Source organism: Microtus ochrogaster, chromosome 17 (assembly GCF_000317375.1).
Source record: "Microtus ochrogaster isolate Prairie Vole_2 chromosome 17, MicOch1.0, whole genome shotgun sequence".
Classification (NCBI taxonomy): domain Eukaryota; kingdom Metazoa; phylum Chordata; class Mammalia; order Rodentia; family Cricetidae; genus Microtus; species Microtus ochrogaster.
This window is the reverse complement of record NC_022019.1, coordinates 6168773-6195916: the sequence shown is the minus strand read 5'-3', so window position 1 is coordinate 6195916 and position 27144 is coordinate 6168773. Positions and strand designations below refer to the sequence as shown.

Genomic DNA, 27144 nt, shown 5'->3' with positions numbered 1-27144 from the left:
ACCGCTTCAGAAGCTGGTCTGTCCTATGGATCTTGTGGATTGAACTCAGGTCTTCAGGATTGACAAGAGGTGACCAGTTTTCACCAATCATTGAACAGTTTTGCTGACCCTGAATCATATGTTTTCAATAAATTGAATATCATAAAATTCTGAATGGTTAAGAAGAATTCTGTGTGGTTTGCATTATAAAAGGAAAAGATGCTTCTGAATTTTCTTGACAACAGCCTGCTTGGAGGCATTTACATCACACATGGCTTCTGCCCCATTTGTTCTGTAAGAGGCAGAAACCTGACATTTTGGGGACATTTCTTCCTGCTCACTCCTCCTCTCCTTTCTTCATCTTCCATGTCCCCCCTCTATGTCTCTGTCTTGACAATAATCTAGCCCTGCTTCCAGATCCAGATGCCGATCTACATTTATGGTGAGTCATAAAGGACACTTTGAAATAGTTGTCAAGAATAAAGAAATTATTAAACCTGGGACCCAGAAGTTTCATTTTTAGGAATTTACTTTAGACATTTATGTATCAAATGTGACATTTTCTCAGTACTGTATGCGAACAGTACTTTCAGTGTTCTAGAATAAAACTGCCAAGTACTTAACTGTGTATTTGTAAGAGGTAAGCAAATTGCTACATCAGTATAATGGAATACCTTCTAAGGTTGAAGTGATGTAGCTCTCCTATTGCTAAGCAGGAGCAATTTCCATTAGTTAAGATGGGGATAAAGAGGATATTTGTGTTTTGTTCTAAAACACATACATGCCATGTACACACACGCAGATTGTGTACACGCACTCACTCACTATACTCACGGGTATTCACTACCCCTGGAAGGAATTACAAATCACTAATAATAGTGATTGCTTTCACGTAAAAGGAGAATTCTCTTTCTAGTATTCTTTTGTACCATATGGAACAGTTTTCTTTTGCTTATGTGTTTTGCCTTCCCTCAATGTCCTTAAGAATGCTTAAGTTTCATGCCTGGCAGCAGTGACAGACACCCCTAGTGATGTTCTGTGGTGTTCGCCCCTCCTTGACTGTGTGATATGTTCAGATCAGTGCTGTCAGGAGAAGTGTGGATGCCAAGAGTTGAAGTATTGGCTGGTGTGCTGAAGCGCCAGAGCACTCCCAGAGAATGTCTTAAGTAGGGAGGTGTTAGAGCAGAGAGAACTGCGTTTCCTGGCTGTTTTCAAAGAGCCAAGGGTGAGAAATGGGAGCTTGACAGTTTTGGGTCCTCCTTACTAGAGCCTGGTTTTGTTCTGATTGCAGAGGTGAGAGCTGAGTGGAAATTCACTAGCTTGATGGGGTTTTATGTTTGCACAGACTCCCTAATATCCCCACCCCTTCTTTTCAGCCTTGCAGAAATAAGAGCTCCACCTAGGATTCTTTGCATAAAGCTCCATAAACAGAATCATATCTGCTTCATTTACGGCACAATTTAAGCTAACCAAACCTGGCCTGAAGTTCAGTCACCAGCTCAGCACCCAGATGGGATAAACTGTCTTGTCTTTGTAAATGTGAGGTGAGGGCTGCGTTTCAGTGTGTAGACAGTTTCATTCAGTTCCTCTTGCAGCTTTACCTCCTCTCGGCTTTCTGAGGAGCGTTACCATATTCTTGTCGTGAAGCAGTGGCTCTGTATGCCAGGCGGTTTCTGCAAGAAATGAGTTTTTCAGGTACCCTGGGTTTGGGCATGTGTGAGTGTGGAAATAGAGATAATACTTCTGACTTTTCTAATTCCCTCCCTCTCCTGGTTAAGAACTGACAGACAATTTATGATGGTAATTTTTTTGTTTTATTATTTTTTTGAGACAGTCTCTCTTTGTTATGTAGCTCTGGCTGTATTGGAACTTTGCTCTATATCCTAGGCTGACCTCAAACTCACAAAGATCCACCTGTCCCTACATCCAGAGTGCTGGGATTAAAGACGTGCACCACCATGCCTGGTTTAGTATTGTAATATTTATCTGAATCCCTGAGTAAAATATTTCTAGGAGAGTCCAGATCCATGTAGGCAGCCAGCTTTCTCTTTGTTAGATACTAATATGTGCATGTGTGTAACAGTAAGTCTGCTGGAATTTGGCAAGAGAAACTCCTTATAGTATGCTGTGCTCTCATTTCAGGGAGAGACCTGGTTTTGAAGGCTAGAGGATTGGACAGACTGAGGAAGTGATTGTTCCATTTCCACAAAGGTGGGTCTGGGATTATCTTTTGGTAGCTTTTATTAATAATTAGTGAAACTCTTATTAAAGTTTGCTTAGTGGTTATTACTTTTTTTTCTTGAAATCCTTCTTTAATTCTTGCAGCAGAGATGTCAGCTTATTTATAGGAATCACCCAAAGCCAGAGTCATGGTGGATGTAGGAAAGTGGCCAATCTTCACTCTGCTCTCACCCCAGGAAACTGCATCGATCAGGAAAGCATGCGTCTTTGGTGGTTCTGCCAACGAGGCGATCTATGTCACTGACAAAGATGAGGTAAGACTGGAGTTTAGTTTGGGGCCTGTTTTGGGGTTGGACTTTGGGGTAGGTTTGGGATAAAGAGAACTTGAACTTCAGGGCGGTAACTCTGATGCATTCCAGTTTCCTGTTTAAGTGTCTTCTGTTCTATAGTATGGACTAATATTGCAAAGCCTGAGTGTTCTCAGCAGAGGCTGGACATTTCCTGCTATATTAGTCTCTTCTTGCTGCCTTGGCTCAAACTAGACTTGAATGTATCTTATTTTCTGAGCAGGGAAAGGAGCTTTACATGTGATTAGACAAAGGTATTTGTTTTCTAGGTCTTCGTGTTTGGACTGAACTATAGTAACTGTCTAGGAACTGGAGACAACCAGAGCACTCTGGTGCCCAAAAGACTAGAAGCCTTGTGTGGAAAAAAAATCAAAAGCCTTAGTTATGGGAGTGGCCCCCATGTCCTCCTCAGCACTGAAGGTAAAGAGGGAAAACTCTGTGTTGGGTTTTGTGGGTAACTGAACAGTTCATTCTGAGCCAAGGAAAAGTGCTGTATCAAGTAACTAACTTTGAATTGTTCTTTGTTTGTGGGAGAGTATATAATTAAGATAAAGTTTAGGACACTTGAGGACAATTGGGATAGCAGCAATGTGTCTTGTATACAGACAGTCTCTAAGATTCTTAGACTTCCAGTGTAAATTGCAGAATGCTGAAAGGTCAAAGGATGTGGTTCCTCCAGTCTAATTTTTCAGTGAATGTGTGGTTACAGGGTAACTTTGAGAAGGTTTCTTTTACATATTTTTTAAATTTATTTTTATTATTATTTGAACTATATGTATAAGCAGCGTGGGGGATGTACATGCTAGCACAGGGCCTGCAGAGGCCGGAGGTGTTAGATCCCCATGGAGCTGGAGTTATAGGTGATTATGAGCCATATGATTTGGGTGCTGGGAATTGAACTTAGGAAGAGCAATACATGCTGTTAACCACTGAACCATCACTCCAGCCCTCTTTGGTATATTTCTATAAACACACGAGGTATATTTCTATAAACACACATAATCTGGGTTTTCTCCATTATGTAGTTGCTGAATCTTGAATCAGGATATCTTAGTTTATTCTGAAGAGCATCCGTATGGCTAACATATTGAAGGGCTAGAAGAGATGGACAGATTCTTGTCCTTTAGACTGCCTCTCACCAAGGTCACCAAAGAAGCGTTGCTATTCTCCTTTGGTAATTGTCTGTACTGTGGGCAAGCAGCACTCTGAAAGTTTGTCACGTGTAATTGCTTCCCTTTGGGGTTTAGGCCTTTTATCCCTTACAGAGGCCCTCAGGTTTTGTTAGGTGGTCCTGTAGGGCAGCCTGTGGGAGACAGTGCATCTCTGCTTGTGTCTGCACTGGGGAAGCCTCAGCTCCCGCGGATGCTACCTCAGCCTCTGTGGCCACCTGACTTCCAGTGGCTCCAATCTGAATCCACTCCATGTTCTCTCCATCTCTCTCAGGCTGTGAGAGCCAGTGCCCACACAGCAGTCTGACAGGATTTGGGCATAGTATGGCAGCTCTGTCACACCTGCTCTGAGTCATCATGTGGCTCCCACCACTCAGCCCTGTCAGCTGATATTCTACCAGCTGATTCACTCTCAACCGTCATGGCCTAAGGATTTGAAGTTTTCAAACACAGCAATCATAACCAGTGCTTGATATCTGATTCTAAATACTGAAGAACATTTTTAATATTGCAAACACATTAAAAGACATATTTTCAAATTACTGCCTTTCTTTAAAGTTGTGACCTTTGGAATATGTCATGATTCTTTTGAAATTATGCTATAGTCTAGACAATATGTTTTAAGTATCTTGAGTATTAAATTTAGTATACAAATAATTAGGGCTTGATGAGGAATATTTTCTTATGTTTAATCTTTATGTTTATAGTATATTTTATGCAATATGTATTAAGCATACTATATATTGTGTGCCATATCTATGATTGATTACAGTATCTATATTATGTGGTTATAACCAATCAAATCGTTTTAAAAGCTTTGTGTGTACGTGTATTCATGTTTGAGTTCAGGTAGGTATAGGGTGTGTGTATGTGGGGTTGCTGGAGATTCAACTACTGTTTAGAAGGAACCACTTTAAGTCTTCAGATGTCTCTTCAGGAATTTGATCTCTCATATTATTATTGTGTGTGTGTATGAGGGTGAGCATGTGTGCCAGAGCGTGCATAGGAATTGAGAGGATAACTTTTGGGGTTTTTTTCTCTAGGGCTTGCATTTTTGGGTAACAAGTACCTTTGTACACTGAGCCATCTTGCTGGCCCATCATTCTACCTTATTGAGGCAGTCTCTTGTTTCTGCTGTGCTATGTACTCCACTGGCTTCTGGGAGATTCTCCTGTCTCTGCTTCCATCCTCCTGTAGTGCTGATTACCCATGTGTGCCATCACATCCAGCTTTTCTTTTCGTTTTTTATATGGGTTTTCAAGATTGTGTAGCATGAGCTTTTGCCCACTGAGCTATTTTGCAAGCCTATTTTCTTTCTGATTTTTAACGTAAGGTACTTATATGTCTACTTCTGAGTTTCCAATCTTGGGTATTGCTTTCAAATTTGTATTGGGGCAGATAGTATGTAGCTCTTTGTCCTCTGTCTTTCTTTCCTTTATCCTTTAAACACATGGATACTAGTATTTTGGTTAAATTAGTGTTGATGTTTTCATTATTGGGGACTATGTAAGTATTATTTATAGCGAAGCCTTTCCCTTCTTGTATGACCCCCACCTCCACTTTCTGAGGTTGATAATTGCTTTGCGCATTTTCACTTACTGACACCTATACACATCTATCCTTAACATGTGTCCACCTCTTACAGAGTAGCATGTATCAGATGCTCTCTGGAGCTTCATCTTTCCTCCAGAACTGCTAATCTTGACTGGTTACACTCCAAGACTGCCTGCACAGGTGCCAGCACTATCAACTTCAAAAGTCTCTTCCTTTTTCCTCTCGAGCCCTTTTTGTATATGTGTGTCTCGTGTCATTCTCCTCCAATTCCACCCTTACCTGGGAAACACATTCTCTAGAACTTTTCAAGAAAAGGATCTGAGAGAAATTCGTGAGTCTCTGTCTTAAGGTCTTTCCCTCTCACAGATGTGACTCAGTGGCTTGGCTGACATCAGAATTATAAGGTGGGAGTCTGTTTTCTCATCATTTTCAAGTCCTGGTGCTTGTTAAGATTTATCACGGACACTAACTCCTTTTAGACCTCCACTCTCTCCTTGTGTGTGAGTGCACACCTGCGTGAGCACATGTGAAGGCAGGAGGTCAGCGTTCTTTCCACCTGTATCTTTGAGACAGGGTCTCTCACTGAACCTGGAGTTCATCCATTGACTGGACTGGTTGTCCCATGAGCCCCTTGGCTCCTCCTGTTCTGCCTCCCAGCCCTGAGATCACTGTGTATGCTGCTGGACCCTGATTTTTACACATGTGCTGAAATTTGTGCTTAGTTTCTCATGCTTGTGTTGCGAGCATTTTATCCATAGAGCCACCTGCTCAACCCCACTTGTGCTCCTTTGTGTGTGACTGTTTCCTCCTTTTTAGAACATTAGAGACATCTTTTTCTTTATTCCAAATATTTTTAAGAGTCATGATTGCTCTGTAGTAGGAACATTTAGCTTATTAGTAATCTGTAGGTCCTGCCTTCATCTCTAACATTTTTATAACTTTTCATAGATAATTTTTTTCTTGTTCCATTCTTTTTGAACTTTTTCTTATATAAAAGAGATTATGATCTAATTTTCTTGATTTCCTTTTCTATGTGTTCTGGAAAATTAACTTACTAAAACCATATATAAATAAATTTTACTTACACCCATGTTTGTACAATGTCTGTCTGTGTGTATGTACCCCAAGTCCTCACCCAGTTCTTGCAGCACCACACAACCCAGTCCCAACTGGTGATAACAGAACCACGACATATTCTTGCTATGAATTTCTCATAACTAATGGCACATCTTTTTGGAGTTTTCAGCTGGAGTTGGCTCTGCCCCTCTTCCTGTTTTATAGCTGCTGGTTGATGTCTTTTCTGGTTTGCTTTGTTAGCTACAATATCTGTCTGCTTTCCATCTACAAAGTTTTGTCTCACGTAGCCCAGGCTGTTCTCAAATGCATCATGTAGCCAAGAGTGACGTGAACTCAAGATCCTCTTGTCCTACTTCAAGAGGCCAATATAGAGAAACCTATATTTATACATAAATTTTGACTTTGACCACCAAACTGATCTTGTATGTAGGTGCCAAGTCCTTTGATGAAAGGTTTGCTTCTGTCCTCTATTCTGTAATCCTTCAGTCCCTGACTCCCTACTAGTGGTTATCTTACAGAGAGGAGGGCACAAACGCTAGAGCAATGGAAGTTAAGGAGTTACCAGTTCTGTCGGAGCTAGTGCTTCATGTGCTTGTGTGTTTAGATGGAGCTGTCTACGCCTGGGGCCATAATGGATACAGCCAGCTGGGGAATGGGACCACCAATCAAGGCATTGCTCCTGTCCAAGTGTGTACTAACCTCTTGATCAAGCAGGTGGTTGAGGTAGCCTGTGGTTCACATCATTCGATGGCCTTAGCAGCTGATGGAGAGGTAAGTGTGCACTTTGATTTCTTTTAAAGAATTGTGATAAACTGCACAGTGCAAAGCTTCTTATCATAAGCATGTCGAATGCACAGCTTGATAGCATTAAGTACATTCACACTGTTGGCTCTGTCTATCCACAGACCTCTTTCATCTAAAAAAGCTGAAGTTCTAAATCTGTTAATTATCATTTCTCCTTGACACTACAACAGTGACCACTGTAGGTACTGCCTGTGCACAGAACCAGATAATATCTGTCATTTTGTGACCGATTTCACTTAGCATAGTGTCCTCAAGTTCATTCATTTCTCTGGTGTGGGACAATTTTGTACAGAGGTGTACAACGTATCTTGATCCTCTCTACCTCACTCTTCCATTCTTCTAGGCCCCTCCAGCATGCTACCCCTACCTTTATGTCTTCTTTTTCGGTTAGTGCTCCTGGACTATTGACTGATCTTGTTGCCTTAATCCTGTGCAAGCAGCCATAACTGCAATGAGTTCATTAGTGCAGCCTCTGTGTCATGTCCACAAGACATTTCACAGTATTCTTCCAAGTATTTCTTTTTCAAGATTTAATAACATTGCATTATTCCATTGTAAATATGTTACATTTTGTCCATGTGTATGTGAAAGGGGTATTGGGAATTGAATTCATGGTCTCACGTATACTTGGCAAGTGCTCTACCCTAAGCCTATTTCATTCACCTTGATGTATATATGGGACATTTCCACTATACAGCCATTGTGAAAACCCATGGTTTTACTTACTAGACTTTGTAGTTAAAAACAAACAATAAAACACATGTGAATACGTTCTTTCTCCAGTAATACTTGTGTAGTCTTGTCAGAATCACCCTTAGCTGCATTTGGTGTGTACGTGTCCATGGTCCCAGCACCGAGGACTTAAAACCAGGATGGAAATTTCTAGGCTAGCCTGTGTTACAGAGGAAGAACTTGTCTCAACAAATTAAAAAAAAAATAAACTAACAAAAACCTTTAACTATGCCATTCTAAACTTTAAATTGTTCCCCAAGATTTTGTACCTCAAAGCCATTAACAAACAACATAACTCTAAGTCATTATGTAAAGCTTTGTTTCAGCTGTGATGCACACTGAAACCCGTGGACACATCTCCCAACATTAATACTGAAAGAACTTGAGGTAGCCCAGCTGGGACTGAGTTGTTTTCCTTAATTATTAACCTAAGGCACATCTATACTGCTTATCCAGATATACTCATAAGTCCTAGCTGTGTGATATTTCCTTGTTCCTATTTTCTATCTTCTACAACCCCTGCTTCATCAGGGGTGGAGGCAACATTATATCCTACCTATACCTATATTGATTTTCCCACTAAACAAGCCTCTATTGTAATCCTTTACTCTATTAAAAAGCCTCAATCATCAAAATTTTATTTAAACTAACACTATTATTGTATAAAGTCATTGCTTCAGTTAAACAGTACATATTAAGAGGAAATCATCTTCATAATAATTCACAGGTAAAAATGTCAGTAGAGTGGAATATTTCCATGAAATAATCACACTATATTAAAGGTAATGGGGATATCCCATGCCCATTCACACTGTGTCAGATACCAAAGAAGAACAGCATTGGAAATACATACAAAGGCACAGCAGTAGCAAGAGACATTCTGGAGTTGAAACCCAGGGGTCTTGCCTGTCTGAGATTCATCCACCAGTGTCTTTCATTCTGGTGGGCCAAACTCCCAGATTCAAGTGCCACCTGCTGCTCCTCTGACATGGTCACCTACATCTTTTGATGTGAGAACTCAGTGTTCACATTCATGCTCTTTGCCATGATCTCAGATAGATGTGCTATGTAAGCTTCTAAGGACCCCCAGTCTTCAGGTAGATTTTGTTTTTCAATGTATGTAATAATTTCGGAGAAGAGTAACTTGCTCAGCCCCATGCCTCTGCTTATGTTGAGGTTCCTTGCCCTGTTCATTCTCCCTCTGACCTCTGTCACTCTGTTGCTCCACCTTATGCTTTTGCTCAAGCCTTGCCTCCTGCCTGCACTATTGACATTGGTCTTTGTTAATAACTTTGAGTTTCACCTTTCCAGTCTTCCTTGGCCCTCTGTGATTTCTAAAGCACAAATTAGGTCAGTCACTTTGTTCCTGTTTAAAGTTCACCAATGGTGTTAATTAGTTATACCAGTTGGGAACAAGGTAGAGAAGAAAATACCACAAAGCTGATGGTGACCCAGGTTCTATTGTTGGGATATACCAGAGGTAGGCATAGCACACAGGCTGTGTCCAAACCTGCTGTCTCCTTGCCCATTGCTTGTTGAGTGGAAACATGGTCTCTTCCCCCCCCCCCCATTTAAAGTGAAAGACAGTGGTGTTTGTAAGGAACTTGGAATGCTCCAGAAATACCTGAGGAATAATCGTTGAAGTTAGACAAATCTTGCTCATTTCTGAAGCCTAGATTCTTGCTTTGTTTTAATTGTTAGCATGTGTTAATTTTAATAATGGTGCAGAATCCAGAATCCCTGCCTTATTAAACTAGATGTTTCTGTGACTGTCCCTTGGTGAAGTATATGTTACTTTTCTTCTACCTGAAAATGTGTATTTCATCTGGGTTTTCATAGTCAAGACATCAGCAGTATGTTGGACTGTTGTCAACATGTGAAATTAGAAAGTATTGACAGGGAAGAAAGATGTGGAAGCCAGACTGAGGGTGTGTGAAGACTGCTTGTCCAGGCCAAGGAATGGGGTGAATGTAGGGTCTCAGAAATCCTGTTAGTATTAGAAGAGGTTCTTTCTTCTTCTGCCATTAAGCCTCTCCAGTCCCTATTTCCCCCTCCAAGTGCCCTATATCCTTCCCAGACACATCGCCATCGTATGCAGAAACTCAACAACAGCTGTGCTTACCCACATGAGACCAAGTCAGCCTGGATTCCCACAAGAGATGGGGAGACATCTCCAGACTCCACTTCTTATTGAGAGCTATTGGTAGTTGGTAGCTGCTGTGGGAGAGGCACGGGGAATCACTGTTTCTTTTTTAAGGGTGTGGCCATTGGCAGATTTTTTTTTTCATTTCTTATATTTGTTTCTGGTTTTTGACAAGCATAGAAACCTGCCTGAGTGTCTCCAATAAAAATCTAGTGTTCAGATTGTGGTAGATAATAGCAAAAGTAGGTTGTGCAAAGTTGACAGGTAGCAAGAGAGAACTCATGTACTTAGAATAACGATCTAATAATCAATGCTATTTCTGTAGGAACAGACACATCCTTAGTACTTATAACTATTATTACTGTGTTATGGTGAGAAATTACAATGGAAGGTTACAAGCTTGGTGGTTTTTGTATTGTCAGAAATAGGCTAACATGTTTGTGTCTACATCATGTCAGATTTTATTGAGTAACAATAAATTCACTAGGTACAGCAACTTTTGTAGCAATTTGTCAAGTAGCCCTGCTTTCCTTGGTAGCCCTGACTGAAGGCTGTTACAAATTATTTATTCCGGTCTTTTAACATTCCAGTCTTAATTATTTATATTAGCTCAAAGAGCACACATTATATTACTCTGTGTGTGTGTGCGTGTGTGTGTAAAACATAAATATTACAAAGGAATTAAAGAGGCCATAGCATTTCAAAGAGACCCGAGAGGCAAAAGCTGATAGAAGTCAAAGAGAGTCTCTGGCAGTTAAGATGAACTTGGGCTGGAGCTCTCTGGGAGAGGTGAGAGCTGCTGCTGCTGCTGCCAGAGTCAAGGCTTGGGTCAGAATTGAGCTTCAGAAGTGAAGCAAAGTAGAGGCTCTAGAGGCCAGGGGTAGGATTGGTTCCAAAGGGATGAATGGCAGGTGGATGGACAGTAGGTCCATACAGGTGCATAGCAATTTGAATAGAACTTGTAGGGCAGTTGGGAGCTCTCTGCTTCCTGTACACACTGGTCAGATGACAACCTGTAGAGTCATTATTACCACTGCCGAGTGAGTGTTGCGCTTTTTTCTTAGTCTGGTGTGTCTGATAAATTCTTGTGCCTGGTTTTTCTGATAGAATTTTAATGGGCGGTTCTGGTCCCAGTTTATGTTTATGAATTTATGCAGTAGCACTCTATCATTCTGTGTCATGTGGATGATGCCAGACAGACGGTGCTCTTTAGGTGTCCGCCAAGTGCAGAGTCATCATCCTTAGTAGAGTAAAAAGCTGCTTATAAGATGGACCCTCTCAGGGCAAGGCACAGTCTGAAAACCATTTTACACAATGTGTAGTTACTTAGGGCAGGGCACAGCCTGACCTCAACAGTCGTCCTGAGGCATCAGTTGTGGATTAGTGAGACAGGGAAAAGAACAATACGGTTTGGAAAGTTTTCCATGAGAAACAAAAGAATTTCTGCCCAAAGAGCTAGGCATGCTTTTTACATCATCAACGCTTCGCCTTACTAGTTCCAAAATTAACAAATGTACATGTCTATCTTGTTGCCAAACTCAGAGGGTACCATAGTAAGTTGTTGAAAACATAGTACAGTACTTGGGCTCTATATATCCATTGCCCAGCTAATGGGAATACTGACTCCAGGGCCCCTGTATGGGATTACTGTGAAGATCAGTGGGTAAGTGCACGTAAAGCATTCAAAACCATGCCGAAGGTCTAACGACTGGTTTCCTTGTTCCTTCTCTTGTAGGTATTTGCATGGGGCTATAACAACTGTGGTCAGGTGGGGTCAGGATCTACAGCAAACCAGCCAACTCCTCGGAAAGTTACAAACTGTTTACATGCTAAGAGAGTGGTCAGCATTGCCTGTGGTCAGACCTCATCCATGGCTGTTCTGGATAGTGGTGAGGTTCGTCCTCTTCATTTCCCTGTCCCTTCCACCTGCATGCAATGGTGCCAGCATACAGAGGAGGAGAGTTTTGTCTTGTTTACTGACCCCCTAAGGAGGACCAGCTAGCGAGTGCTTGCTCAGTCCTCAAAATGACTCAAATCTGAAGATGTCAAGTAAAAATTCTAATGTGTCTTAATTTTAGTTTTTGCCAAGATCCCTGTAGCCTCATAGTAAAGGCAGGGTGGGGTCAACATTAGAGCGTGCAGTCTAATCAGTGTGGGTGTTTGGATTTAATGTTGGGACTGAGAAAGAACGACCTTCCTTCCAGTGGAAGAGTTGTACAGTTTTAAAGTCAGCTAATGAATTCTTCATAAAACCATCCACGACATCTCACCTTGTATTGGAGGAGGCATCTTGTTTTATTGGAAGATCATCATTAGCTACTTGTTATAAACCTGCCCTCTGCCCTGTAACCATGACCCCTTTTGAGCTGATGGTTACGTCTATGAAATTACTGATGTCACTTAAATGGGCCATGTACCATCTATGCTTTCCTTGGTGCGTGGGGACTATACAGTCTTTCGTATGGCGTCATGCAGTGATGGGTTTGGGGTGCTGTACATGTTACTGAGACCTCACATAAGTTGACTTTTTCCTTTTTTATTCAATCCTGCTATCATCCATGAATACTTCAGAATCTATGGGCTATCAATCATCTAATATCCTCTGTTCAGTATTCTTCATGCTTTTATTTTTTCAAGATTTGTTTTTATCATTTTTGAATTATATGTGTATATGAGTGTCTATGTGTGCCACACAAGTGCAGTGTGCCCATAGAGTTTAAAAGAGGCCATCAGGTTTTCAACACATGGAATTACAGGCTGTTGGGAGCCCTCTAATGGGAACTGAGCTAGGTTGTCTTTGAGAGCAGTACCCTGGTTTAACTGCTAAATCTCACTGATTTTTTTTTTTTACTTTAAAATGATTATTATTTGGTTACTTTTACAAAGGGGAAAGCAATGAAGCCTACAAAGTAAGCATTAAAAAGCTTTTTTCCTAATCTCGTTAGTAGTTTCATATGTGTCCTTGTGGACTTTTCTTTATAAGCAATTGTTGTAGGAGGCTGCTTGTTTGTTCCCCAGCCACCCAGACTCCTGAAATAACCACACAGAAACTGTTTTAATTAAATCACAGCTTGGCCAATCACTATAGCATATTCCTAGCAAGTTCTTACATATTAAAATTAGCCCATTTTTATTATTTTATATTTTACCATGAGGCTCATGGCCTACCAGTAAGGTTCCAGCTGGCAGCTCGGGTCTTTCCCCTCTGGTTACATGACGTCTCACTGACTCTGCCTTCTTTCTCCCAGCATTCAGTTTAGTTTTCCCCACCTAGCTCTGTTCTGCCCTGCTAAGCCACTGGCCAAAACAGATTCTTTATTCATTAACCAATAAAAGCAACACATATACAGAAGGACTTCCCACACCAAGCAGTTATCTACAGATGAGTTTAATTACCTTATTCAATCACCTATACATTGCTGCCTCTCTCTGTCATTCTGTTCCCTGCCGCACTTCACAGCATTGTGTTGTCTGTGCACTGTCTGAGACTGTCTCTGTAGCACTTCTCAGAATGCTGCTTAGTTTGCTTCTATGGGTGACGGACACCTGGACCTCTCTGGAGGACTTTCAGTTGTTTTTGCTGTTGTGAATTATGATGCACTGATTTCAGTTGCTGTATGTTTATCTTGGTACATCATATAAGCATTTCTATAGAATAAATTCTCAGCATAGAATTTTTAGGTCAAGAAGTATGCCATTAAGAATATGGATAGCTGCTGCCAAATTTCTTTCCAGAAGGCCAGTACCTGTTACACTAAATTGCACATAGCCACCTCTCATCCTCTGACCTTTCTGCTTTACTTTGTCCTGGAAGCCCCGCTGTGCATTTGCCTGCATCTATGTGGGTCTTGGTGCCACCAGAAGTTGTAGGCGTTTAATTTGAACTTGACCTTTTAAAATCTGTTCTTGGTTAGAATTTATTACTATGGCCCACTCTGAATATTACAAACCATTAGCCCTCCTGACTAGCCTGTGCCAGCTGCTGCCCCCTGACTTTTATTTATTTATTTTATGGGGTTTTTTTTTGTCTCTGTGATCTTTTAAAAATGAAAATTCAATCTCTGTTTTTGAATAGTATAGTAAAATTCTTAACTATATTTCACTTTCTGTTTTGTTTGTTTGTTTGCCCCTTTGTTTTGTTTTTTGAGGTGGTGTCTTGTTGTTATAGCCCTTGCAGGTCTGGTACTTGATATGTAGCCCAGGCTTGCCTTTAATTTGTGGCAGTCTCCTGCTTCAGCACCCTTAAAGCTGGGATTACAGGCATGTACTGCCTCGCTCTAGGGGGTTTTGTTTTTATTTGCTTATCTGGCTCTTTCTTCTTTTCTTCCACCACTGTTCTTCCTACTTCTCTCTGTCTGTGCCGTGACACTGCCTTCTGCCTGGAGTGCCATTGTCTGTCCTGCTCAGGTCTCCACTTTCTAACAGATCTTCCTCCTCACACTGCTTCTTGGGAAGAAACCTCACTATTCCTGCAGTACCTTGATCTCTGTGGTGGCTCTTACTACCTGCTCACCCAGTGTGCACATGTTCCTTGCCTTTGGCAGGCTTAGGCTAAAGATTCCTTCCTTGTGCCTCTCATTGTATAGGACATGTGGTAGGTGCTTGCTAATCATTAATGACCCTCAGTTTTTCATTTGTGAAGTCATGGAATGGGAACATCATGCATCTGTAGGACCCTGTAGCCCACAATGTAGGTTTGGAGTATCTGATTTGTGTAGGACAGGACTTCTCTTCCCGTTGGCAGTTTCTACAACTTGTCCTCTCTCTTTCTCTTGCAGGTGTATGGCTGGGGCTATAATGGCAATGGACAGCTGGGCTTGGGAAACAATGGCAATCAGTTGACCCCAGTGAGGGTGGCAGCCCTGCACAACGTGTGTGTGAACCAGGTATACATTGCATTTCTTGCCATACATTTTACAGCAGATGTATTTTAGGTTAATTCTTTTGTCATTCATTTCTGGCAATTCTTTATGCCTTCACTTTTCACATATAATATTTTAGCCTTCCTTTTTTTTCTGTTATAAAAGGGGAGCCCATGATATTGGCCATGGTCTTCTTCACAGGGTAAAGAAATTCATGAAGTCGACCAGTGGGTAAAGAATTAGACTTCCCCCTGATGCTTCTGAGTGCTCCAGCAGATGCCAGTCCACACATGCTGCTGGCCTGGCATTCTGCAGAGGCCAACTGTGGCCTAAGCAGGTGGTTGCTCTGCCTTGACTGCTAGGATGGTAACCATGTGTGTTTACTTTCAGATTGCCTGCGGGTACGCACATACTCTAGCACTAACAGATGAGGGCTTGCTCTATGCCTGGGGAGCTAACACATATGGGCAGCTGGGAAATGGCAATAAAATTAATGTGCTAAACCCAACACACATCATGGTGGAAAAAGAAAGGTAAATTTGCGGTGCCGTGTCTTGGACACTATGTGTGTGTGGCCGTGGGACTGTGTGGTAGGGCTGTGGTATTCAACTTGTGACTCATACTTGTTAACATTCTTGTTTTGATCCAAATGGTTTATAAGTCAGAATGAACATGTGTGAACTTGCCTGTATTCCGAAGCACCCACCTGTGATTGGTGGGAACTAAGGCGTCTTAGCTCTGAAAGGCTTGAAGCTGTAGGGACATTATTTAGGGTCTGTGATCACACTGAAATTCAAAGCACTAACTTTGTACCACTTAAATTCACTTTTAAATAAGAAAAATTCTTCTTTAAAGGACATTATTTAAATACTAATTTGGTTTATTGTATGCTACTGGGATAGGTGTGTAGTGTTTGTTCATCAGATTGTGAGGTTTTATGCAGGGTACCCTGCCTTAGTCCTGTGAGAAATGAAACTGATCTGGCTTGATGACCTTTTAGTTTGCAGTTTTCAGAGCCCAGGACCCTCAGCCCAGGGGTAGTCATCCTAATGAAGATGTTGAGATTTGGGTGAAGATAAGGGAAAAATATATGTATAAGAAAATGTTTATTGAAGATAATGTTTACAGGGGGGATGGTGGAGATGAGAAGGATATTCGAATCAGGAAACCTGAGTTAGATCACCAGAACCTATATTTCAAAAGCCACATGTGCTGGTGTGCACTTGTAACCGCTGGCTAGCTTAGCCTATTTAGTGAATGCCAGGTCAGTTAAGAGAGCCTATCCCAATAAAAAGTTTTACAGTGTCTGAGGAATTAATTACACCTGAGATTGTCTTCTGGCCTTGACACAGATGTGCACACTACTGTTACACACCCCCATGAACACACACACACAATAGATTTTTTTATTTATAAAGATTTATATGTATGAGTGTTTTGCCTGTATGTATGTATGTGCACCATGTATGTGCCTGTTGTCTGTGGAGTCAGAAGACTGTGTTGGACCGTCTAGAACTGGAGTTACAGATAGTTGTGAACTACCATGTGGATGCTGTGATACAAACCCAGATCCAGTACAAGAACAAGAAGTGTTCTTAACCTTTGAGCCATCTCTCCAGCCCCAGTATCTTTTGTTTATTTACGGCTTATCTTCCCAGAGCAGTGAAGACATTTTGTCATTGTCCACTGTCCTCATTGATTTTAACTTCCAGTCTCTTTCCACATTTGTCTCAACAGTATGTATTATTTATGTATTCCTACCTCAAGATGAACTTAGGTGAGAAGTAGGCCCTCAGAGAGAGAAAGAGAGGAGGGAGGGAGATTAGGGGAGCTCTTTCCTGACCTTTGGTTTTGTAGGCAGGGTTTGTGGCTTACATCACTGACCTTGGGCTGACTTGTGAGGTGTTGAAGCATGAATTTCTAAATTACTCTGTAGGGTGTGCTGCAGGCACGTCTGATAAAGAAGTAACAAGTGTTTCTTCAATGTTCCCAGGGTTGTAGAGATTGCAGCCTGTCACACCACCCACACATCTGCCGCTAAGACCCAGGGTGGGCATGTGTACATGTGGGGCCAGTGCCGGGGCCAGTCAGTGACCCTTCCCCACCTCACCCACTTCTCCTGCACCGACCATGTGTTCGCCTGCTTTGCCACTCCTGCTGTCTCGTGGCACCTCCTGTCTGTGGGTAAGCCACTCAAGCTGTGTCTGCCTGGGGTAACCAAATACTGTTCCTTGCATATTTGATACCTGTGAGCTGCTTAGGTTCTGTAAGCTAGTTTTAATGTTCTTCCTGAATAATAATCAGATTTATTCATTGGTCATGAAACATTCTCAGAGACTCTTTTTTTCTTCCCTAAGTTCTTCTATTTTAGTTGAATCATATTAAATAACAAAATTAACCAGTCAATCAAGTGGAATGTAGTACATTCATAATGCTTTGCACTCACTGTTTGTATTAAGCTCTGAATGCTCTTATTACTTTTAAGGCAACCACAACTCACTAAGCAGCCACACTTCATTCACATCCCCTTTTCTTGGGGGAAAGAGGATGTTCAGGAAAAATTAAGCTGCTACTAAACTTCAGGAGAAACAAATAATATTTTTTAAAAATACTTTACTATACTCAGTGTAATACAGTATATATTTGCAATACAATGACTAAGAAACATTTGGTTCAGTGAATGGGACTATTTGATTGAAATCACATTTATGTTTAGCATACACAGCCAAATAGGCCAATACACCACAGCCTGGGATTTCCATGTCCTGCTCAAGCTGGCCACTAAGTAAGAGGGTTTTCTCCTCTAGATGGGAGTTCTCCTGTTAGAGAGAAGTAGTTCTCTAAAAAGCAGGGTACACTGGCCATCACAGACACAGAGGGAAGGTTATTTCCATGCTGTGATGAGATGCTGATTCACCCATAAAAACCTTGGTTTTGGGTGAGTGGTTAGCCATCACCCGAGTCCTGGACACCTTAGTCATCTCCTTTCTTTTCTCTTCAGCACTTAGGCTATGGGGTCAGGGGAGGCTGGTCTTTTTCTAAAGCCACCACGCTCCAGGCTCAGTCGTTGTTCTTAGCCCAGGGGTTTGTTTTTTTAAGACAGGGTTTCTCTGTGTAGCCCTGCCCATTGTGGAACTTGCTTTGTAGACCACACTGGCCTCCGACACACACAGACCCACCAACCTCTGCCTTCTGAGTGCTGTGATTAAAGGTGTGCACCACCACTGCCTGGCATGAGATTTATTTTTAGTGCATATTTTCATGTTTAATTATATTTGAAGACTGTTATTTGGCTTTCCCAGATACTCATCTTGTTTCATTTGTAGTTTATAGATCAATTACCTTAATACTGTGAGTTTGATTTGTTAAATGACTCATGAGCTTTATTGACCAGAAATAGAGTGGAATTAGGTACCGTAATTATCTTTTGAAAGCCTCTCATGCCTGATTCTGTCTCCTGAGCTTTGTATTAATGGTATGTCTGTTGCCTTCAGAGCATGAAGACTTTTCAACAGTTGCAGATTCACTGAAGAAAGAATTTGATAGTCCAGAAACTGCTGATCTGAAGTTTCGAATTGATGGGAAATATATTCATGTCCATAAAGCTGTTTTAAAAATCAGGTATTTTTGCATGAGTTTAGAGCCATCAGTAACTTTACCTCCCTTTTGTTATTTCTGTTTGTTATTACACCGCAGAATAGACACTAAAAAAAATTTTGTTATCACAGTACAAAGAAGTTTGACAATTTAGTATTTTGGGCAAATAGTTATCAGTTCTACTTGTTATCAAAGACTGCCTTTAAAAAAAAAAGACTGCCTTTTGCTTGTATTCATGCAACTTTTTTGAGACATATAACTATGTTTTTTTTCTGTCATTTAGTTTTCTGTAGTACTAGAAATTATAGCCAGTACTTGCGCATACTAGGCAAATACCCCTGATTGGTAAGTGGAGACTGCTTGTTCATTTCCTGGCCACCCAGACCCAAATAATCACACAGAAATTATATTAATTACAGCACGGCTTGGCCAATGACTCAGGCATATTTCTAGCTAGCTCTTACATTGTGAATTAATTAATGTGTGTATTGCCATGAGGCTATGTCTTACCAGAAAGGTTCCAGGCATTCTTCCACTTTGGCAGCTACATGGCCTCTCTGTGATTTCGCCTACTTTCTCTATTTATCTCTGTTCGGATTTCCTGCCTGGCTTTGCTTTGCTAAGCCATTGGCAGAAACAGCTTTACTTATCAACCAATAAAAGCAACACATATACAGAAGGACATCCCACATCACTAATTCTTAAGTTGTTTTTCAGGTTACAGATTTGGCTGGGGCTATAGCTCAATAGTAGAGCACTTGTCTAGCATGGGTTTGATTCCCCAACATTCAAAATAAATGAACTAATAAATTAATTGCAGTTCTAGTAGATACTCAATTTTATTTGCATATTAAATTTTTGAGTAAATCTCAGTATATATTCTTTTCTACTATTTAAAGATTAAATTTTTCCAAACAGAAAAAAAAGGCATGTTTTCACCTATGACTCTGTGGTCAATATGGCTGTGTGTGTCTTTCTCATAGCTTTTCTAACCTGTTACATCCATTCTGCGTTGCTTAGAAATATTTTTTAACCCCTCAAAGTAACTATCACTGAATATGGTTTTTTTTTTAGAACTGAGTAAATATTGTGTATTTCTGTACCATACCTCACTCTGCCACTAAGCTACATCCCCAGTCCTCATTGTATTGTTTAAAATGCATTTTTGTATACATAAAACCTAAAGCAAATGATTCAAACACTTAGTTAGGATGGAGACTGGTGGAGACAGTGCTGTTGTACTCCTGGGCTCTCTGTCTAATCGATACTTTTAAATGGTAATATCAAGATGAGAGTGATTTTAGCAACATTGCACATAAAAGTTCTTGCATAGCAAATACTTTTGGTGCTAATAGTGAATGATCCCAGCTTGTGCCAGCCCAGAGGAAAAGGATACCTGTAATACCTTTTACTTGCTTTCAACCCTTTCATTGGTATGGTTTGCTTTTGTTGTAGGTGTGAGCACTTCCGATCCATGTTCCAGTCCTATTGGAATGAGGACATGAAGGAGGTGATAGAGATAGACCAGTTTTCTTACCCTGTGTACCGTGCCTTTCTCCAGTACCTCTACACAGACACAGTTGATCTGCCACCTGAGGATGCCATAGGTACTGCATAGGGACTGACCAGGCCATGTGCCCGTGACTTTGTCCTAGTCTTAGAGCAGTGATATATAGTTAATTACAGGTATATTGACTTTTGTATACTTAAAAATAATATTTGCCAGGTGGTGGTGAAACATGCCTTTAATCCCAGCACTCGGGAGGCAGAGGCAGGCAGATCTCCGTGAGTTCGAGACCAGCCTGGTCTACAAGAACTGGTTTCAGGACAGGCCCTAAAGCTACAGAGAACCCCTGTCTCGAAAACCAAAAACAAAACAAAAATAATGTCTAAAGTAAACATCTCTAAACTGCTGCTCTTGTTTAAAGTTATAGACATACTTTGTAACTGTAGACTTATTTAAAATATGAAAGTGTAAGTTTCTACTGCATTTAACCTTTTGTAAACAAAATAAGGAAGAGACTTCCTTTTTTATTCTGTGTACTATGGAAGAAATTGTATACAGTAATTAATTACAGGACAGGTAGATTTTGGGAGATATGAGGAATGAAATAAAAAGATATTTACTCACCTTCAGAATAGCGTTTGCTAAGAAATCGCTCTCACGAACTGAACATAGCATGTTACCAGCTGCCGTGGGTGCTGTGAGCTGGCGTGACCCAGTGCTTCTGCCTTTTAGGTCTTCTGGACCTGGCAACATCATACTGTGAAAACAGACTGAAGAGACTCTGTCAGCACATCATCAAGCAAGGCATCACTGTGGAGAACGCATTTTCCTTATTCTCTGCTGCAGTCAGATATGACGCAGAGGTAACATAGAAGTGCCCCAGCTCCCTCCCTCCCAGCCCACCTCCCTTTCTCCTCTGACAAGGAGCGTGGCTAGCTTCACCTCTCTTAGTGACTCGGCGACAAAGCCTCAGATGAACTCGGCCTTGCTTCTTTACATCTCTGTTCACTGTTTCAGCATCAGCTGTGTTTCTGCTTCTGCTTTTAACTGATTGCCTGAAGGCTGCACAGTGGGAGTGTAGAGTGCTGGACTCCCTGGACTGGCAGACAGCATGCCTTAGTTCCATCCTCTGATGTCAGTGCATCTGTGTTTCTCAAGGCCACTTTGCTAAAGTTCACCTGTCAGAAGCCCAGGATACTGTTTGCTTTACATCTGTGTGCCTGTAATTCCGTCACTGTCGTGTAGCTCAATCATTCTTGTGTAAAGAGCTTACTGTGTATTCCCTCTTTTTTAAAAAAAAAAAAAAGTTTTTGTGTGTGTGTACATGTCTGGAGACTAAAGGACAACTTTCAGGAGTCGGTTCTCCTCTTCCACCCTTGCATACACTCCGAGTCGGTTCTCCTCTTCCACCCTTGCATACACTCTGAGTCAGTTCTGAGGCTTACGCAGAAAGTGTCTTTACCCACTGAGCCATCTCGGTAGTCCCTACTTTGTTCTATACTAGTTGAATGTCAAATCTGGGTTTCTCAGATTTCTAGAGTCTGATGAGTGCTGTTCTGTAGTATGTATGACGCTGAACTTTCATAAAGTTGAACAGAGCCACAAATCATGAGCAGACGCTGCACCTGATTCACCATGCTGCAGCTCCTGGCACAAGCAGGGAGGCGTGGCAGATGCTCTTGAATTGTGAAGAGAGTGCCACAAAGGGGTGCAGCAGAGATAGTTAATGAACTCATAGCTGACCTGCTTAGTTTTATACAGATCCATAAAAAATAGCAGGTCCAAAATGGCTAGCTTTGCTAAGTACACCATAAGCCTCTCTTTTGGAAGTGTTTTGTCATTTGACAAGACAGTCAGTCTCTGCTAGCTGGAAATTTATTAAAGATAAATATTGTGGTTTTTGAGGTATAACAGAGGATAAACTTCCTCTCTGTCACACTTAGGGATTGAGTTGACCATTATGCCTTTTATTTTCAAAGCATATTCTATTTTTGCTTGAGGTTCTTTTATGATAATAAATATTTCACAAGGTCAAGTGTAGCTGACTCTGGAGCCTGAGGACAAATGGAAAGATGGTCAGAGTTAACTGTATCGAATGGAAAATGGAGGTGTGGTTTGTTTTCTTCCCTTCCTGTCACACCTTGAGCCTGTCTGTTACTAGTGCTGTCTCTAATTTAGCCTTCATTACCACATAACAATGTAACTTTAAATTGGGTTGATGGTGTTTCTGTCCATTGGGGATTGACTCCAGACTGCTTGTGTGTCTCCACACTTCTCCATGCTCTGTGCGCAGTCTGTTGATGACAACGGTCACAACAACCTGACGAGAGGCTCGCAGCTTAGATCCTCTTACTGGAAATTTGTTCCCCACTTTGACCTAAAATCTACCTTTAAAAGTTTACAGGATAGGGCCAGGCACACACCTTTAGTCCCAGAATTTAAAAGACAGAAACAGGAGGATCTCTGAGAGCTTAAGGCAGCCTGTTCTGTGTAGCAAATTGCAGTTTAGCCAGAGCTACAGAGAAAAACCCTATCTCAAAAAAATAACAAAAAAAAAAGGACTTGTTTCTACTCATGTACTGGCTTTTTGGGAGCTTTCTAGGCCTGGATGGTGGTGGGGGGGGCTTGAACTTCCTACAGGGCAGGATTCCCTACCCTCTCTTAAGGAAGGAGGGTGAGTGGGGGAGTGGGAGGGGAGTGGGAAGAGGGGAAGAAGTGTAAATTATTGAATGAAAAAATAAAAAAAACCTCTTCCTTTAGAGAGACTACAAATAAATGTGATTACTTGGAGTTTATCACCAAGTAGGCAGAGTCAGCACTCAAAAGGATATGTTGAATCAAATAATTGGACATGTTTGAAATACCAAAAATAAATATTGAGTGAACAAATGTTTAAAGCACTTGAGTACAAAGGGGCACGTTTGTAAACAAGTGTTCATGATAGCAGACACACCTTAAGTTCCACAGACATGACATACTGAGTGTGGAAATAGAGTAGGACATTGCGGTACACTAGGGCTTCGGTACTGAGCTATCTGATGAACGGGTATACTTGCACATTTTATTTCCTTAGTACCATGGAGTGTAGTCAGTGACCATAATGTTGGGTGTTCAGATCAAACCCATTACATACCTTGTAGAATGTGTGGCAGGTCGCTTCCCGCCACCTGGCTAGCTTTACCCAAAATAATTACACGGAAACTGTATTCTTTTATATACTCCCTGGCCCGTTATCTGTAGCCTCTTATTGGCTAATTCTCACATCTTGATTAACCCATTTCTAATAATATGCGTAGCATCACGAGGTGGTGGCTTACTGGGAAGGATTCTAGCCTTTTTCCGTCTAGGGTTGGAGAATCATGGCAACTGTCTCACTGCCTTCTTCCCAGCATTCTGTTCTGTTTACTCCACCTACCTAATTTTCTGTCCTATTAAAGGGCCAAGGCAGTTTCTTTATTAACCAATGAAAGTAACACATAGACAGATGACCCTCCTCCATCATTTCCCCTTTTTCTGTTTAAACAAAAAAAGGAAGGCTTTAACTTTAACATAGCAAAATTACATATAACAAAACAGTTTTCAAGCAAGAATTAGTTACAATATTTATATCTATTTTATCTTTTATCATAGCTAAGGAAAACTATAACTGACCATTCTTCAACTCCATCAAAGACTCCAGAAGGATAGAATATTACCTAAGCAAACAAGAAATAATCAACTTCCAAACTCTAGAAATGATAGAGACATCTCGCTGCCTGGACAGTCACCCAAAGTTCTTCTGTATCCTTGGGGCATCCATCTTCAGCCTTCAGGCCCATAGTATCCAGCAGACATTTCCATGAAGCAGGAAATTCACTTTCTTTTGTATCCTGCAGAATGTCCCACAGACTCTTTCATGAATCAGGAACCCTGAAAGACCATCTCACCTTTAGGCAAGTTCAGCAGTCCTCTCTCTGCGGGTTCTTTATGTCCAGTTTATGCAACAGTCCAGGCAAGAGCAGTTTCTTGCCCAAATGGCTAACCAACTCCATAAGGAGCCTCTTCGATGCCCATCTTCCTCTTGAAGTAGATTGGTGCTGCCAGGAGCAGACGTGTCTCATTGTCATGAAAAGCCCTAATTTATTAAAACATTAAATGCCATATTCTGTAGTCTTTGAAAGATATGAAGAATGCCTATCTAACTGAAATATATCTCTAGATATCTAGAAAATCTAACATGACTACAAGCTTGACTATTATTGATGATTATCCATTAACCTATATTTCCTAATTACATATTACATTTTTAAATGAACTACACAATCACAATACCTTAATATCAGAAATACATACACCTATAAGAAAATTGACCTTAAAATTTATACCAATGCAAATTATTCATATCTGTATCATATTCCCCTTTAAATGTAAAAGATCATTTATAAACAATATTTGGGAATATAGGCGCAGTTATTTCTCTCCAAACTGCTTCGAGCTGAATGGGGCGCTGTTAATCAGATCGTTTAGGGTGTAACCTGTATGCCAGGTTTATCTCAGTTGGCAGTTGAGTGAAGTAATTGAGGGTGTTCACAGCAACCTTTCAGGAGGGCGTGGTCTATCATACCATATTGGGATAGAAGCAATCCACAGCGTCTCATCCTCTGTGAAAACAAAAGAAACTCTGCCAAAGCATGATATCCTTAGATCCAAATTCTGAAGTCAAGATATCTTTAGAACATATATGCAGGTTCATCAGCTTAGCAGCCCATACAATGAAATATCTCTTTGTATTTAGCTCCTTCACAGTCAAAAATTTTAAAGAAAACAAAATTTTTAAATTCAATAATACACAGAATCCAGGCTCTCTGTGAATTTTCCATTTTTATGTGGCTTATTTTTACTCTATCACTTTATTCTGTCTCTTAAAGACTATACCCCTTTTTTTAAGGCATTAACTTTATTCTCTATATTCTTTTACTTCTCTCTCCCAAGCCTACATACACTCATCCAACATTGTGACCCATATATAGGTCTTCTATGTCTGAATCTGTAATTTTTTACTATCCAGGAGCATTTCTTAAAATGTTAAGCACTTCTTAAAAACTTAAGTTGTGCCATGTAGAGGTAATATGAGACTGCCTATTTCCTGCCCAGTCTAAACCTTAACTGCACTGTTATTATGGTAATTATGAAAGTTCCTGCCTGAGATCAGCACAGTTCAGTGTGGAGTAGCCGCTCCTGCCTCAGATCCATTTGGTGCCCCTGAGCTGCTCACAATTTCAGGCACACGGCAAGTCCACACTGGAGCCGCACTCGGCAGTTTAATTCTGAGACTGAGTGTGCAGCACAGAACCTCTTTTCATCCAAGTTACAGCCAAATTTGACACGCAGAGCACTGCGCAGCCTGCAAGCATCTCTCTGTATGGCGGCAGAAATCCACCATGCTCTCCTCCCTGACCAAGTCTGATTCCGCCGTCTACCCAGGCGGGGAGTACAGGCATGGTCTCAGAGTACTTTCTTTCCAATCCCAAGCAGGAACACAAACATCCAGTCCCATAAAAGCCACTGAAATACTTTAAGGCCGGAGTTCCCACTGGTGGCACAGCCCCAGGAAGCTGCGTTTTAAAATGACTGGCTTTTTTTTTCTGCCGCTATTGCTGAAACAGGAAATCTCTCTACGGCATGTCCTAGCAAACAGCAAAAAGCTGTGTTAAACTCTCTCTCTCCCTTTGTTTAAAGCCCTCTCAGGTTTTTAAGTGGATTTAGTCCATCACGTTGGAGTACCAAATGTAGAATGTGTGGCGGGTTGCTTCCCGCCATCCAGCTAGCTTTACCCAAAATAATTACACAGAAACTATTCTTTTAAACACTGCCTAGCCCATTAGTTTCAGTCTCTTATTGGCTAATTCTCACATCTTGCTTTAACCCATATTTAGTAATCTGTGTAGCACGACGTGGTGGCTTACCAGGAAAGATCCTAACCTGTGTCTGTCTCGGAGAGGACAATCATGGCGACTGCCTCAGGCGTCTGCCTCACTGCCTTCTACCCAGCATCCTGTTCTGTCTTCCCCGCCTACTTATGTTCTGACCTATCAGACCAGTTTTCTTTATTAATTAACCAATGAAACAACAGATAGATATAAGACCCACCTACATCAATACCTTAGGTGACAGGAAGTGACTGAGACTGGTAATCAACAGTGAAAACTGATTTTAGAAGCCTAACTTTGGGGTAGCAGCTGTCTTTGGGTCATGGCTGGTACTCAGGAGATGAAGGCTACCTGCTGCTCAGTTACAGTGACTGACTCCATGTGCTCTTTGAAGGAAACGTGAAGTTAATATACAAAAGAAGTGCAGGCTTAATAATTGTACCTAGAAAAGCAAGGCCATGTAGAAGTCTTAGGGTGTGCACTGTCAGACTTGACGTGTTCTACAGTGCACTGGGAGGAGTCACGGTCCTCCAGCACGGAGCTGTGAGGAGCTGAAGCACTGCCTCCATGTAGCAGTTAAGTGCTGCAGGAGAACACGTGTTTAAACACCGAGGGAAACGCCTGCTGAGGGGCCTTTCAGGAAGGGGCAGAGTTTGACTGCACTGTAGAAGGCTTGGGCTGCCAGAACTCTGCTAATTGCTGTTTTAGCATCTTAAACAGAATGTTAGGGCTCCAGCCCAATATTTTAAGAAATTGGTAGAAAGGAAAAGCAATTTGGTTTTCAGATTGTGTAATGATTGGAATGATTTCAGCATAAAAGATTTGAACCAAGAGCCTGTAAGATGGCTTAGTGAGTAAAGGTACCTGCCACCATCCCCAGCAGGGATCCAACTCAGCTGGAAGCACACATGTAGAAGGAGAGAGCCAACTCCTAAAGTCCTCTGAGTTCCGTGCCTGTGCCCCTCCCCAGGTACTTTTTTTTTATTTTGGAATATTTTTTCAAAGTAGTCATTCACAAGTGTGTTGTTGCTCCCTGCTAACTACAGTAAGTGTGGTGCTGAACCTGCCTGGAGCCACTTTGTAATTTCTCCACAGATTTATACATCTTAGTTCCTGGTACAAAGACTCTCAGTTTTGTATTCTCTCCTCTTCCCTGTCCATGAAGCTTAAGAATCCTTAGTTTATTATGCATGAATTTTTTTTCACCTGCTGATTAAATGCCTCTTCATCTACTTTGATTTGTTATGAATACCTTTTTTAATCTGCTGGTAAAAAGGGCCCCC

The 27144-nt window shown here is 41.3% G+C and overlaps 1 protein-coding gene across 6 annotated transcripts in view; it reads left to right on the top strand.

Annotated features, from left to right (window-relative positions):
* Rcbtb1 (RCC1 and BTB domain containing protein 1) overlaps nt 1–27144 on the top strand; it is a 56367-nt gene that overhangs the window by 11120 nt on the left and 18103 nt on the right. For 3 of the 6 annotated variants that reach the window (XM_026783184.1, XM_026783182.1, XM_026783183.1), the window contains 11 exons: nt 2122–2190; nt 2305–2474; nt 2777–2927; nt 6912–7078; nt 11722–11880; nt 14765–14872; nt 15239–15381; nt 16842–17032; nt 18343–18469; nt 19901–20052; nt 20685–20815. In XM_026783184.1, the coding sequence (XP_026638985.1) occupies nt 2349–2474; nt 2777–2927; nt 6912–7078; nt 11722–11880; nt 14765–14872; nt 15239–15381; nt 16842–17032; nt 18343–18469; nt 19901–20052; nt 20685–20815 (1455 nt within the window). In that variant the 5' untranslated portion in view covers nt 2122–2190; nt 2305–2348. Of the gene's footprint in view, nt 1–1355; nt 1524–2121; nt 2191–2304; nt 2475–2776; nt 2928–6911; nt 7079–11721; nt 11881–14764; nt 14873–15238; nt 15382–16841; nt 17033–18342; nt 18470–19900; nt 20053–20684; nt 20816–27144 lie in introns of all 6 variants that reach the window. The other 3 variants (XR_003377668.1, XM_005355418.2, XM_013349241.2) reach the window with 2 other exon arrangements.